Below are 15,626 nucleotides of genomic sequence, written 5' to 3' on the forward strand. Positions count from 1 at the left end.
TTTCTTTGTCATGATAAAGTTATATACATCATCTAAGCGTTATTACTGTCAGTGGGACCGCTGTGGTCAGTGATGTACAGCCACACCGGTTCAGGTCTGAAACAAGCACGACGACAAACAGCATGAAAACAGAGCCGTTTTTTTATTATTAGCATGACAGAAATAGCGACATCGTGTGAAAATTTGGTTTACTCTCAAACTTGAAAATTTCTGCTTTGGTCTCATTGCGTTTTTGACTAACATGGAGGGTTTGGTCTATATCGCGTTTGATTATCAATTGCAATACTATGTTAGCTCACTGGTCACCAAGGGTTTCTTTGCTGAAGCATTTCAGTTTGTGTGGGACACCATGAAGACCAAACGTAAATGTCCTTCAGGGCATATTCAACGAACTGCAGGGAATCTGACATTGCTGTAGCGGCAGACAAGTGGTCTCTGGTATGACTGAGGACTGATTACTGGAGTTAATCATGACTTAATAACAATGAAAACCTGCATCATCTGCTAATGCTGCGCAGCCTGATATGGTGATACGATGTCATGTTCTGCTGCTTTACAGTGTGTTACTTTGCACGCTTAAATATGGTCCTGCGTTATGAAGTCTCAAGTTAATCTTTTTAACAGTAGTTTTTTTGTTATCAGTACGGTTTGTGTAAAACTGGGGATTATGCAGCTGACGGAGTATCTCCTTGTGTGCAAGCGTAATCAAAGCTAAAGGGCACCGGGATCACTCTCTAAAATGTCAATCAGAAGTTGAAAATAACATTAACGTTTAACATCTGTGACTCAGTGGAGCTCTTTTTTAGGTTTTCTGGAGTCAGTCAAGAAGTTCGGCAAATTTTGTTGCACATGACAAACACACGCCAAGCTGAGGGTAAAAAAAAGAAAAGTTCTGTACGTCCAGCCAATCTTTCCCCGGGTTTTATTTTCACAGAGGAACACGCCGGGTGCCTTTAAGCAAATCTGGAGCAGAAGAGATTCAGCATGGGCGCAACCAACAAACGCTAATTCAATGCAGTATTTTGCTTGCTCTGAATATGTGCTGTGGATAGTTATTACAGGCACTAGAGGACCCTCATTCCATTGCCCTGGGGGGCAGCATGCTTATATAATGTTGGCACAGTCTGGAATGATCTGGAGGGCACGGTACCAAAAAATGCCTCGCTGTTCAGGGATAGCCCGGAGAGGCCACGAAGGCTGTGCCTCCGCACATCGGTCAAAAGTATCAGTGACGGAACAAAAAAAGCACACTAATATCGCCCTGGCTGTAGCGTTTTAGGCAATGTTGACCACCTTATGGGCGTATCATGAGAACACAGTGCGTGTTAAGTGGATCACTGCTCTAAGGTCGTGTGCTAGAAATAAAGACATTAGGAAGGAACTGGTATCTTCTTCAACGGTATTTTCTTATACATGTGCTATTCATAAAAACAGACAAAGCAGGCTACACCAGAAAAAGCTTGTTTTATAACAACTGCACTCTTACATACATTTTTTTTTACAGTCATGGACTCCCTTTTTTGTAACACCACACAAATCTAAATATTCAATGGCTTTTTTTAGTTGCCTCTTTTTAATTTCTAATTCTCATTCTCTGGTGGATGTGGAAATTGTTATTATAGTTTTTTCATGTTTTTTTATTCTTTTTGAAGACTACTCGCTGCCGACATTCCTCTCTGGTCTGACAGGCACCTTTGACCTGCTGAGGCGAATGGAATTCATAACAAAGATTAAAATTCCTAAAAGATGTACTCATAGTACGTCACTCTAGGTTCTGCTCTTGAAGAACATGCTTTTTCATCTTCAAAGTACTACATTTTATAGATATTTTTGTCACATACAAAACAAGAAAAAGTCCTTTATATACATCCTCTAGCCCCTATTACAACCACAGGTCCCCTTTACATCGGTTGTAATCGGCACTGTTGATACTGTGTGTGCCTAACGTCAGCCACCGGTATTGTAAAAGCATTCGGTTTCATGTTTTACTTTCCTATTCACTCTACTCATGCAGTCCAAAATGACAGTGGACATGTTTTTGAAATCCTTTGTAACAGTTGGTCAGGTCTGCAAGGTCTGCAAAAAAACAGCAAAGTCTCAGTAAGTTTTTGAATGAGTTCCTTTGTAGTGTGGTCCGTCGCAAAGCGGTACTTAATTGAGAAGCTTATTCCTGTTGCGTACATCATTTCAAAAATAAAAAAACAAAACGAACATCTTGCTAACCAGTCCACCTTGTTGCGCGGTAACTCAAAGTCAGTGATAGCGCATGAAGGGAGAAGAGGGGGTGGGGAGGGGGCAGGAGTCAGGGCAGGGGGCAGGGTCAGGGGAATGGGGTCGGGTGTCTTCATACCGGCCGGTCCACCGCGTACTGGCAGGGGCTTAGGTTTGACACCGGGTTCTGCACGGCTGGGTAGGCGAAGTTGGCGTGCTGCTTGGCCTTGAGCCGCAGGCTGGCCAGGCTGGAGTTGCACGTGTCTCTGTACATGTAGGGGCTGGCCGTGGTGGCGTAGGGGCAGGCGCTGGCGGACACGGCTGAGTTCAGGGTGGGGCTGTTGAGGTTGTTGAGGTTGCCCAGGTTGTTGAGGCCGGAGCCGGGCACCCCCGTCACGGCCGAGGGCACCATGGAGGGGGCCATGTTCATGGAGGAGATGGAGCTGGGGGGTGAGAACATGGGCTGGGAGGAGAGGGGGCTCACGTTCATGGAGTTGAAGAAGGGAAAGCTCTTGGCCGACAGGGGGCTGCTGGCCAGGCTCTTGGTGGCCCAGTTGTTGTAGGAGTAACCCGAGTACATGTCGTCGTAAGGCTGCATGAGTCCGTTGAACTGGGCGCCGAAGCCGTTCTTGCAGAGCTCCGCCTGCTGGTTGCGTTCCCTCTTCCTCCACTTGGCTCGGCGATTCTTAAACCACACCTGCAGGGGGGAGACAAAAGCAGAAAACGCGTCAGCCAATTGGCTGGCACCAGCCGTGCGCCGGCTGGCCAATGAGAACTCATTGACCGTGGACGGCCTGCTAGTATCTTAGACAAACATGGCATTCAAACTCATTCATCTGCGACTGTTATTTGTTTGCCTGTGTTCGTCAGAAGGTGGAGTGTTCCGCCTCTTTTTTTCACCTGGTTAAACATACATATATGCTTCACGATGCAAGCACATTAGGGTGGCTCTCAGGACTCCCCCTTAATGCAGTGGAAAGGAGAGGAGACCCCGCCCTAAAATCTCCGAAACTGTATCAGCTTTAAGCTTCTCACAGGAGGTGTGTTTAGCCTTAGGCTTAGAGACCCCAACTGTGAGATACAAACCTCCCACTTTGTACAAGCTGGCACAGGAGCTAACAGCGTTACCCTCCTCCTCCCCCTCTTTTTTCGGGAAAGAATTGTGTTGATTACTCAAAAAGAGGCCCGCTTCTAGCAAAGTGCATCATGTCACACGCATATGGCTTAAACTTTTCAAGAAGGATCAGATTAGGCCTTTAGTAAAGCTCCTTCCTTAACCTTGGACATATTCTACACACATTAAACCAGAGTCCTGTGTCTCAAGACAGACAATACTCATTGGATTCTGGTATATAGATGTAACTGTTTTTTTTTTTTTTGGAGTTGACCTCTGCCAATGTACAGTATGTGAAATCTTTTAAATGGATGCCATGTGTGAACTTAAGGACCATGGGGGGTTATAAATCTTGTGCCTTTGCAGGCTGACTGTGTGAAGCCGCTTGACTCACAAGACACCCTCTTCAACATTACCATTCTGTTACAGGGCCATTACCCCAATCCCCATCCCTGTACTAATGCTGACTGCCAAAGAGAAAGGCGAAGGCTGCCATTTTTGAAGCCCTGGGTATTGCCCGGCTGGGGACTCAATCCACAACATTATGATGTCTGGCAATGACCGTATAAACCGATGAACTTTGAACTTTACTTACGCAAAAGCCACATCATCAGTACAGTATTCAAGTAAAGAGCCTTGTACTAGTGAATGTGTTTTCCAAACAGTTTTGCCACACAGTTACACATGCATTACAATCTTCAGAGAAACTTAATTTAAAACTCTTTGAATGCGAAGTAAAACTGTAATATTAAACAGTCATATTGAAGATAATTTATTAAAACTAAATCATTCAATTATTTAAATTATGAGCTCCTGCTGAAAGAAAATGTCAAATTAGAGAAGTCTTCACATTTTGTCAATTTTAAGATCCTATTTTTGGAGGGCATAAAGGGGATTAAAGTTATAATGGCATATTAAAACTGAAGACATTTCATTCAGTTCCCTAAGGGCAAAGGCGTTCAATTCATTATTCCCTCCTCATACATTTTATGTTTAGCTAGTGTGCTTTTCATTCTTGTAAGTAAAATCCATCCCCATTCAATGCCTGAAGTTGTATATAAATAAATTAATACAATTATAAAACAGTGGAATGTTGCAAGATATACTGGCAAAATGTAATAATATACATTGAAAATAAATAGGCAAAAGCAGACAGAACATACATTTTAAGTGAAAGCTTTCTAAAATGTAGCCATACGTGCAAGGAAGACGTTAAATGACACTGATTTATATTAAATGTATAACAACCTAATGTTCTTCAGTAATGAATTTAACTAAACTGGGAAGCAATAAAGCTAATGGCAAGCTGAAATATGTGTTACATTTGTGAACAGGACATGGTACACTTGTGGGACGAAAGATTATGTAGAAAACTGGTAACCATTGTAATCATGCAGAAAATTCTTTTTGTCGGCAACACTCAAGCAAATTCTCATTGTAAATCCTCAAGTAAAAAGAGGGCCAAGAACACAATAACCAACATTTTGCCATTTGCTTCTTTGTTGCTTAGAATGGAAAAGCTGAGGCGATGCTTTACTCCCACACACTAATCACAAGGCCTAATTTTTGACATGGACTCAGTGCTTGTTGATCTGACAGCCAGGTTTCAGCCTACACCCTGCTGAATGACGAGTTTCCCACCCTTAATGTGACGTTGTGGAAATGCTGCTGGAACTCGACTGGAACGTTGTCAGAACGCTGTGTCCCAGCTTGGTGGCTCGCATACTGCTATTCCCAAGCAAGTCATGTTATCCCCATCTGTGATGCCTGTACGCCGTTCTCATTTCCCCTTATGTTGTCATAGCCCTTAGTTATATGCGGCATCCTATCAGCTTCTGTAGAGCAGACCTTGCCCCATCCCAAAGAATACACATCGTTTTGCACACCGTCTTTGGTTGCAATGCTTTCTGTTCTCTATGCTCAGCTAACTATAGCGATGAGGTAGACCTCTATGCGTTCCTCCTTCTGTGAATGTTCAACAGGGCGCAGTAACAGTGCATTTTAAGTGCGCTGTATTTATCCTCATTTGTGGAAAAAGGGAGGCTTGTGTACTCCACGCAGAGGAAGGAGATGCAGTCAATGGAACCTTTCAGACCAGAGGTCTCCTATGATGTCACTGGATATTTATTTGCTGTTCATTAGTATGCAGGACGAGAGATCTGAGGAACCACCAAATCTGTGATCTCCCGCTCCAACGACAACATGCTGCTCGCACAGCACCTCCGCAACACGCGAGATGCGGAGGGAGCAGTTGGCTTTGTTTACTGTGCTCGTCATGACGGCCCCCTGGTCTCGGTTCCAAACTTCTGTCTCGAGCTGAATTTATTTACCGTCTGATATTTTACACATCATGGTGATTCTCCACGGAGATGAGCCCCCGGGCGTGTTGCCGGACCCCGTTCAAACAAACAAACACAAACACAACTTACACATCATTTCTGTCGGGCTGCTTTACCAATCTGCCTGCTTTACCAATCACCTCTTTTTACTTCAAAGGTGCCCATGGTTTTGTATTGAGCAAATTAAATCCAGGGAAAGTGTTTGGTTGGGCATTTATTAATCAGCTTTTTAACTCTGCGTTAGCTCGGAATCTACGCATAACACTTTCCCAGATGTTAATTTTCATATGCTTAGTAACTAATTCTACAACACTGTAAATGAATTGCACGTTGAAATTACAGTGGACAGTGCATAATATATGGTAATCAACTTGCATTTTGAGAGTATAGCCCGTAGGTGCCATTCAATGAACTTTCACCTTTATCCTCTTACTTTTTGCAAGCGTTAACCAGAGTGTATGCTCTTACATATTACATTTTTGAAAATCTGAATGTTTACACAATGTTTATACAATGCATAATAATGTGTGAAGAAATATACCCATGCCCAGATACAGGCGACAATCCTGACTGTTAACTGATTACGAAACAGTCTGATGGCTGAAGAAAAGCCAAGATATATATATACACACATACAGACACACACATATATTTTGGCAAGATAAAAAAACCTTACATTTGTTGCTGATTTTGACTGCCTGATTTAGTCTTAGTTCTTTGCAAGTTCTGCTGCAGGTGTGAAAGTTTCTTTGTGTGCCACGAATATATGTATTTCTCAGCATATGTTATTACTCTTGCTTCATTGATAAAGACCTGACTTGGCCACGCAGGGGGGAATAATGTGCACAGGATACTTAGCTATCTGGCAAGCGGGTTCTTGAATCAAGTTCCTGAGCTTGGAAGTTTGTTAGGTACGCATACTTTTTAAATTGCATAATTCAACAAGACAGAATTGTATTTTGGATATGCAGCCAGAGTATGCATCCAGCGAGGATTAATGTGGAACACATGAAGTTCAAAGGGCCACTGATAGATATTAGGACTCGAATAGCATGTGTCCTGTTGTTCTTTCAAAACAACAACCAAGACTTTGTGCTATGTGACCTTTCATCCGGCCAACATGAATTCGATCCATTAGTTGTCAGATGGGCAGCGATTGTATCATCATCCATCAGAATATGTTCGCACACTGTATGGAGCAGGTGTGCTCGAACTTCCACACTTCGGGGGACATTTGCAAGTCAGAAGACAGTGAGCTGAAATCATCTCCACAAATTACACCATGAGGTGCATATGTGTGTATATATATATATATATATATATATATATATATAGCTCTGACTTTTGTGAAGTAGGGAGGTTCCGTTACATGACATTTAGGCATTTTGGAGACACATTTGTCAAGAGAGATGCACACGTCCAGAGGTACAAAAGTGCATATTATAAGGCCAAATGAATAACAATCCATCACATGGAAATGCTGGTTGTCTATGTCTTCTCTGATTGAAGTTGTACCCATAAATAACCATAAAAAAGAGCTGACTCATAGGCTGCAAATGCAGAGAGAGAGAGAGAGAGAGAGAGAGAGATAGAGAGAGAGAGAGAGAGAGAGATGTTCAAAATGTTTTATTTTAAATGATACACCTTAAATGATAAAATATGGTTGGGCTGTAGTTTAACCATCATGGCTATGGATACTCAGGGCCGAGAAAGGTACTGCCTGGCAACTTGATGATTACAATACAGCAATATAAACACATAAACCAGCTTTTATGGTGAGGGGTGCAGGGTGCTGGATGCGGGGTGTGTCACCAGAGCATTAGCAATACAAGGATGCTAGGATGCGAACATGCCATGGACACAACTGCCCAATTTGTAGGAAAGAAGAGCAATAATGGTTTCTACTGCTCAGATCAAAATCAGGGAAAGGGTATGGTCCAACTGCAGTTTGCATATGTCCATTACAGCCTGTCAGAAAGGCAATAAATCTACACAACATATTAATATATGAAAGCACAGTGTGTAGTCAGTGCATCTTATGTCATCCTGCCCTGTAAATTGTTTGTTTTGTTGACAAGCAGCAAAGCAACTAGGACACCAAGAAAATCAGGGGTTCACACTGAATCTAGCTGCAATGCACTTTGTCCTTAACTTTGAGTTAAGTTTTTTTTGCTTGTCTTACCTTTTTAGTTACTGTGTCTTTGATTTCTGCAACTATATTGTTGTATAAGAAACAAAACGTATAACTCTTACTTTACATAAGGGCAAACCCTATTGCAATAAGATTGAATCTGGACCAGTGATTTATTTTAAAAATTAGTGATTAAAAAAAAATTCTGGTGCTCCAGAACAGACTAATCTCTTTTCAGTTTGCTTTCTATGGCCTCTTTTCCCTAGGTAACTGGACCTCCACCTTAGGCAACACAGGTGCTATTGTGATCTTCCACTGACTCAGTAAACCATGAACCGATTATTAACAAAAACAGTCAATTAACAGCTTCGCCATACAAATGCCACAGGGAGATGACAGTTTAATCCTATATAATTTCGTAGAATGACATAGTCGTCAGCTGTTTTGTGGTTGTTGTTGCTGCTTTTTTTTGCTTGCTTTTTAATAAATAAAGCGGCCATTGGTTGGCAGATGTTAATTACGGATTCATCTATAATTTCACTCTCCTTTAGCTATTCAAACGCTGTTACACCTACCATTGATTACGATCAATACATGGGACTTACCCTTACGCGCGCCTCTGTGAGGTTCGTCCATACCGCTATTTCCTCGCGTGTGCTCATGTCCGGGTAGCGGTTCCTCTGGAAGGTGGCCTCCAGCTCCTGCAGCTGCTGGCTGGTGAAGTGCGTCCGCTGTCTGCGCTGCTTCTTCTTCAACGACCCGTCCTCCGCGTTAGACTCGTCCGTCTGATTCTGATGAGACTTTTCGGTGTCTTCCCCCCCGTAAACAAATAAGATTCACAGTCAAAGATCATCCTAAAACAGCGGGAAAAGACCATAGCTTTCTATGGAGTCGCTCTACCATGCCATGAAAAGACCCACGTTTTACACCCGTCAGTAAATAAAGGTAAATTACTTACAAAGTTCAGTGTAAATCCGTATTTAAACTGAATCTAAACTGAATCTATACGAAATATAGAAACTGATACGAAAGCTTACGTTTGTTTATACATACGTATACAACTGCATAATATATAGCATTCACATATATAATTTTAGGTGTCAGGTTGAAGTTCCTGATTAATTTTAAGTGGATGTCCGTGCAGGTATGACAAAGAAATACATGGTGTTGTGTTCAGTTAGTAATTGGTCTGTTCTACATTATATGGCAGAGAAATAAAATCAGGAAACAATTCTGTTTTAAACATGTATAGCAAGCGCATTCAAAAGGCAAGAACTTTACGATGAATGGATCACAGTGTTGAGATATACATCTTGAAACGCATACATCTCATCCCTTGGGCCCTCTAAACCTGTTTCATGGCCATTAACATCAATCTTTGAGTACACTCAGTAGCCAAATACTCTGCCATTGACTTCACTTTGAAAACGAAACAAAACAAAGAAACCAACAAAAATTAAATTAACCCCCAAAAAGCTAAACTGACCATCATTAATTTTTCTCCACATAAAGATTCATCACGAATGTTTCTGACTCCAATTATTTGGCATGCGTTCATTAAAAACAATAATTTTGAACGTTATTTAGGAACGTTAAAAGAACGTTAATATACAATACGAAATATATCATTCTGACGTTAAAAATAGGAAATGACTCGTATATAAATAACGTTCTACCTTTCTGGCCAGGTCCAACACTTTTGAATTTATGAGGATGGCAAAATCCATCAGAAGACTTACAAGATTCCTCAACGACTGACATGTTTCTTCACATAAAAAGGGACGAAAATAATCAGTAATCCCAGATGACCCCCAACAAGACAGGAGTAAACGCCACAGCCAAACAGTAAATGTTATGTCTGCTAAAATCCTATCTCTCCGGATCCGAGCTCTGCAAATTGAAGACCCCACAGAAAGAGCTAAATTAGCTCGCCACCTAATCCCGGGGATCAGGCGTTTGTAACGGGGCAGGTTTGGGTCTGTTTGGCAAGGGCTTAGCTCTTTGGGAGCAGTTATAAATGATCAACGGGGTTTAGAAGACTCTGCGGGGCCACCTTCAAAACCAATAACGTCCAAGTCCTCGTTGTTATCAGCAAGTAAACTGACACTAACGTAGCCTACTAATTCACACCAACAAAAAGCATAAGAGCCTACATTCTAAATGTCTACAACGACACCCAAACGATTCTCAATATGAAATTATGTATATGAAATATCTCCAATTTTATTTATTCTATGAAAAAGGAAAACAGCAAAAATGTGTTATTGTCAACAAATAAAAACGCAAACGGGGAATCAACAAAACGTCATTAACATTAACTTGTATTTTGGCATGCAGACAATTATTTATATTCATCACTCGTTCTGTTAACCACCGGCATTTATTCATCGAAATTATAGAAAATGAATCACATAACTTCTTGGTCGTATTTACGACAAACTCTGTGACAAACGCATTAAATGACTTAATTCAACGACAGCAAAACCGTTCGTCAGAAGTGAAAAAAATAACTTAAAAACGACTAATATGTGCTGGTTAAGGTTAAGCACAAATTACTCGCCGGTTTGATTGCTTGAAATACTGTGTTGGTTGTAGGTATGCTATCCAATAAATGTAAATATTAACAAATCTATTAAACATTTTGTAGATTTTTGTTTATTTTTAATTATTCCACGTTTGCAGATGCAACTACTTTGTAGATGAGAAGTCTTCAAAAGTGGCCTCCAGAGCTAAATATCTTGGTTTTGTCTGTTTTCAAAATAATTAAACTCAATCAGACCGAAAAAGGGATCTGACACAATACTCGATCAAATGCCAGAACATAATACGGGCAACTTTGCACAAATACATAGAAGACATGAATATTGCTCTGCAAAGCTCACTTGAATTAAACGTCTATGACGTATGGTCTTTATTCTAAATAAAGTGTGTACGTATGTGTGTGTGTGTGTGTGTGTGTGTGTGTGTTTGGCCAAGGTTCCACTTCCACAAACACTTCTACTACTACTGCTAATAATAATGATAATAATAATAATCACGTCTTGACTTTGATGGTCGAAATACAAAATATTTTAAGATACAAAAAAATCTCCCCTTTAAAAACTTCGTTAACGCAAATGCCTACTTTTGTAATTAAACTGCACTAAGAAAAGGCCACGAGAAAAATGCAAGATAAAGGAAATAAGATAGAGCTGTTATTCCCAGCGGATTGGTCAATGTATTTCAACATGAGTAGGTTTGCAAGAGATCTTTCAACGGTAGGTTTCGGAAGTCGAAAGTAAATACGCTTAAATTGGGACTATGTGTTTTTTTGGGTAACTCAATTAGGTTAAAAATCCCCGCTTTGGATTAATCAGAAGATAGTCAAAGGACAGATGTTAAAGTCTTGTAATGACTTACAATGACACTACAAAATGACAAGTAATGACACTACAAAAAGTTAGCAAAATGGGGTACCTATACATGTATAATTCTGTTATTATTTAATCATTTAATTCGTATTTCTTTAGATATGCCTAAAATAGCTATTTTGAGGGGGATTGGTAGTTTTTTGTAAAGATACTTCATTAGCCCAAGGCTAAGCCTCGATGTTTAAATTTGAACATGACGTGAAAGCATAGAGGAAAATATAATGTTAATTAGAATAATACGAATGTTATTATGCCTATAAGCATTCTTTTCGTCATTCCACTAAACGTGCATGATAAAGTTACTCGTACTTCACTCCTGGGATGGCCATCAAAGACAAACGTTTCTTTGAACGTTGGGCTGGCTGACATGCCCAGATATTCTCAGCTCTAGTATGTCTGAAGGCTTGTTAGAGGCGGATTTACGAGCGCAAACTGCACGGCCGGACACAGATGGTTGTAATTAAATCTGAATTTATCAGCTCGCTGCCTCACGCAGACCCTCGGTGTGTGGCAATATTTTCTGCTGCGCGCTTCCTCAGTGAAGAATCCTAAGACTTGAAAAGGCATGCTGTTTTAAACCTGATTTACGTCAAGGGTGTCGTTTTAGGCAATGAGAGCTCCCTTTGATATGATATGATTCCATATTGAATGTTTATTATTGGTTCATTCATAAACAAAAAGAAAACGCCCTCTGACACGAAATGCAAGTCAGCTGACTTCATATTTGGCCTAATTCTATCGGAAATACGCCAGTAAAGAGACTCGGTAGAGTGACTTATTAGTTTTTTCTGATTGTTAATTCATTGCGACATGGTGAAAGCTGGCAGAGGTTATGAGCGTGTCCACTTGAAAAAGGCACCAGAGGCCAGCTCTCTTTCCCCCATAGGACATTCGTCATTTGTTTATTCAAACCGTTCTCATTTATTATTTCGTAACACGCAGCATTCCATGAATGTAGCCCACGACTGCTCAACCGCAGTTTTTCAATTTGTTAAAAAATGTATTAAACAAATAATCGAATCGAAACTATTCTTCCGGTGCTGTTGGAGAAAACCCTTTCAGTAGGTCTGTCGTTTATTGTTTTTTCTTCAGTGTTTGTGATGGGCTCCTCGTTCCTGCTTTGAAACTGACTTGTCATTTTAAAAGCAATTAGGCAAATTAATTAAACTTCAAAATCAAATAATTAAACAGTCCAAAAGACATAAAGCCTGTTGATATAATAAACGCCAAGCAATAACATTTAGCCTGTATTTTATTAACTTTTGAGCCAATTATTAATGTACATTTATAAGCATATAAGATAAACCCAGAATTAAACAGAAGCTAAATCTTAAGGTCTAAAACTACAGAGACGAAAACTTTATATTATTATATTATAAAAAGCCCACATCAATAAGTGCATAACATTGAGCTATAGTAAATAAAGTGAATATCTTAACCTCCTTGGAAACCTTTTTTTTATTGCCCCATAATATTTTGCTCCAGCACCTCGTTATCATTCCCGGTCGCTTATACATAATCCCTTGTCCACATTCCCACATGCCCATAAAGCTCATGAACACGTTTATAACTGTACTTTTTGTCCTCGGTTTACATTAGCCACACTTGTAAAGTCTGATGGAACCGTTTGATTCAGTGAAATGTCATCGGTTAGTTCGCGCGGACATTATAAATGTTTGCTTTTTCTCCTTTCAACTTCATTTGTCTTCCAGACAGTCGGTTATACAGACAGAAGTAGGTGCGATTTAGCAGTCGAACTGGGAGAGGCGGTAGTGACATTTTTTCAGGTCCGTAACCTTTCTTTGTCTCGTCACGTGAGTACACGCGCAACTTCATTAGCCAATAATAGAATCTTGCAGAGGTGACAAAGGAGCATTAATAATCTGGCTGTAGAGGACACTTCGTCTGCACCATGAATAAATCAAAGTGGTTTTCAGTTTCTTCCAAATGTGTTTCTGGGAACACAAGCAAGGCGCTATCTTGTGCGATTGTTTATACGGGATTACTCTGTACACCATGCATCGCCATTTAAAATGATTTATAGGCCTACCCTTATGTGTGTGTTAAATAGACTGCACGAATGCGGTTTTCGGGATTAACAAAGTTCACAAACCTGTGCTCGTGACATCGATTTAATGAATGCATTCAAGTAAGTGTTCTTCCACCAAAGCTCCAGTAAACTTCCACCAAAAATATCTAACAATATGTGTAAAATAAGCAAAGACCTCTGGAAGAGTGCTAAAAGGTAAAATGCATAATGTCGCGATTTACGACAGCTTTTGTTAATTTTGGTAATGTTTGAAAATTAGAAAAGAGTTCAGAGTCAAATATATGTACGGGTGCAGAAATATATAGTCGATAAATTCGATCCCATTTACTGAAAGTGCCGAGCAGCGATTAGCAAAGCAGAAGCATCTTGTTTTATGATAGGGCTACTATTCTTGTGCAAACTTAAGGTGTCAATAAAACAGAAACTATCGCTGACATTATGTTCATTTTTCTCATTGAATTGCATTCCCTTTTCATGGAAATATTTGTTGAAAATGTACGAATTAGGAATGGGCCCTAGCGTAATCCAAAGCAAAGAACATTTTAATTATAATATATTAATATGTTCACCTTACATTCTAAACACACTGACTAACCACGATGTATTCACTTTGACAATAAAAAGCAAGGTTTAAGGAAATTATTTTTCCATGAATCCTCCAACCCCGCGTCATCATAAAATATTTTCTGTTAGATTTCAAGATGAGTATAAATTCACTAACATTCACTGAATAAATAAATTTATGCTTACCTATATAATTATGATTATCATTATTCGTATGAGTTTTCTGTAAGTTTTATTTTTTGAAATCGTTGTCATTTAATTTTGCAAATATAATGTTCCGTTGCCTTCTTTGGGATAAATGGATAACCTAATTATTAATCTTCACAATAGTATGTGCCCGTTTCACTTTGTCAAGGTATTCCACCGTGCTGATTTCCTTAGAGACGTTTTAAAGCGTGTCAACGCGTGAACTGACCGCTGTTTTCTTGGCCTTTGCATCCCTGATCGTGTTGAGGGGTCCCGGAGTCCGAGAGCGACAGCGCCGGGCTACGGGCCTCGCTGTCCGTCAGAAGGTTAAAATCCATAACCCCGGCCTCCAGGCTCTGTAACGGCAATGCAAGACATTTCAATATCATCTTCAGAAAGCATTGAAAAACAGAACCAGCCTGTGAACAGTTCACACAGTGTTGAATTTTATTTGTGAGCGTACAACATTCACAAACATGAATGTTGAGGTTATGAGCGTGTACCCCACCCCCATGGTCATACAGTGTGCACTGAACTAATAATAAAATGTTTCTGTACCACAGCTTTATTCACTACAATCAGCTCTCAAATTAACTGAACTGGCTTAACTGAACTGATGGCATAAAGAACATATTTTTGACCTTAAATTGTTTCATTCAGTAGCCTAACTGGAACTGAAGATAGTGGATTTGGGTTACCTTGGAAAACTATAAGACTTTACATGAAGTATTATTATACGGGGTCTGTTGATGTCTGCAAATTAATCGAGAGAAATATTGTAGGGTTTTTCATTTTCAGTGACGCACTGAAATGATGCTGCTCGGGGTTACGTGATCAAAACATACACTAATTCAACCTGCTATTTTAAAACACGAATGCTTTTTTTAACACAACAATACACAAGATGGGGAAATAAAATAATCGCCAATGCCATATGACGCAGACAAACTGATGATTCACTTCGAGGATTAGGCTATATGGGCTGAGTGCTCCCTGCACGAGTCTAAATCAAGCCAGTGCCTGAAATAAATACTGATTCATACCATTATTTATGGTTTTAATCCACTTTTTTTCATATTATCAAATGAAAACCTCCCAAAATAGACCGAGTTGTTTGATCTATTGTTGGGTCTTCGCAGTAAAAGCAGTAAGATGGATTGTGACACTACGGACCAAAATAGCAACCTCGTGAGGGGGGGCTGATACGTAATGGAGCCTAAAATAACAGGTCGTTTATTTATACAGCCGCAGTTAACACCTATAAGATATGGGGACACAATCACTCCCTCCACGTTTTTTGAGATTTATGATGCTGGGGCTGGGTTTAACGGCGGCGTAAGGCTCCCATCCACTTAACCGCCACGCGGTTCCTTTACAGGAATAGCACGTAACGAGGTGATACAGTAGTCCACAACATGTTGTAGCTGTCTGTCGTTGCCACTGAAACGCATGTAAGTGCATTCGAAGCAATCTTATTTGTCCTACGTTGACACAGGTTCTTTTCAAGGGGAAACAACAATCATGTTGACAGGTTCATCCTATCGATTATTGAGTACATACAAAGAATGCAATCAGACAAATTTCACGCAGACATTTGGCGTCCACTACACTTATGAAATAC

At 40.2% G+C, this 15,626-nt stretch overlaps 1 protein-coding gene across 1 annotated transcript in view; it reads right to left on the bottom strand.

Moving 5' to 3' along the window:
- Positions 1 to 226: 226 nt before the first annotated feature.
- Positions 227 to 15,626, bottom strand: part of pitx3 (paired-like homeodomain 3) — a 28,630-nt gene continuing 13,230 nt past the window's right edge. The window contains exons 2-4 of the mRNA XM_036547449.1: positions 14,235 to 14,361; positions 8,401 to 8,606; positions 227 to 2,908 (exon numbers count right to left, since the gene is read on the bottom strand). Coding sequence (XP_036403342.1) covers positions 2,345 to 2,908; positions 8,401 to 8,606; positions 14,235 to 14,343 — 879 coding nt within the window. The 5' untranslated portion in view covers positions 14,344 to 14,361 and the 3' untranslated portion in view covers positions 227 to 2,344. The remainder of the gene's footprint in view (positions 2,909 to 8,400; positions 8,607 to 14,234; positions 14,362 to 15,626) is intronic.

Source organism: Megalops cyprinoides, chromosome 15, assembly GCF_013368585.1.
Source record: "Megalops cyprinoides isolate fMegCyp1 chromosome 15, fMegCyp1.pri, whole genome shotgun sequence".
Taxonomy (NCBI): Eukaryota; Metazoa; Chordata; class Actinopteri; order Elopiformes; family Megalopidae; genus Megalops; species Megalops cyprinoides.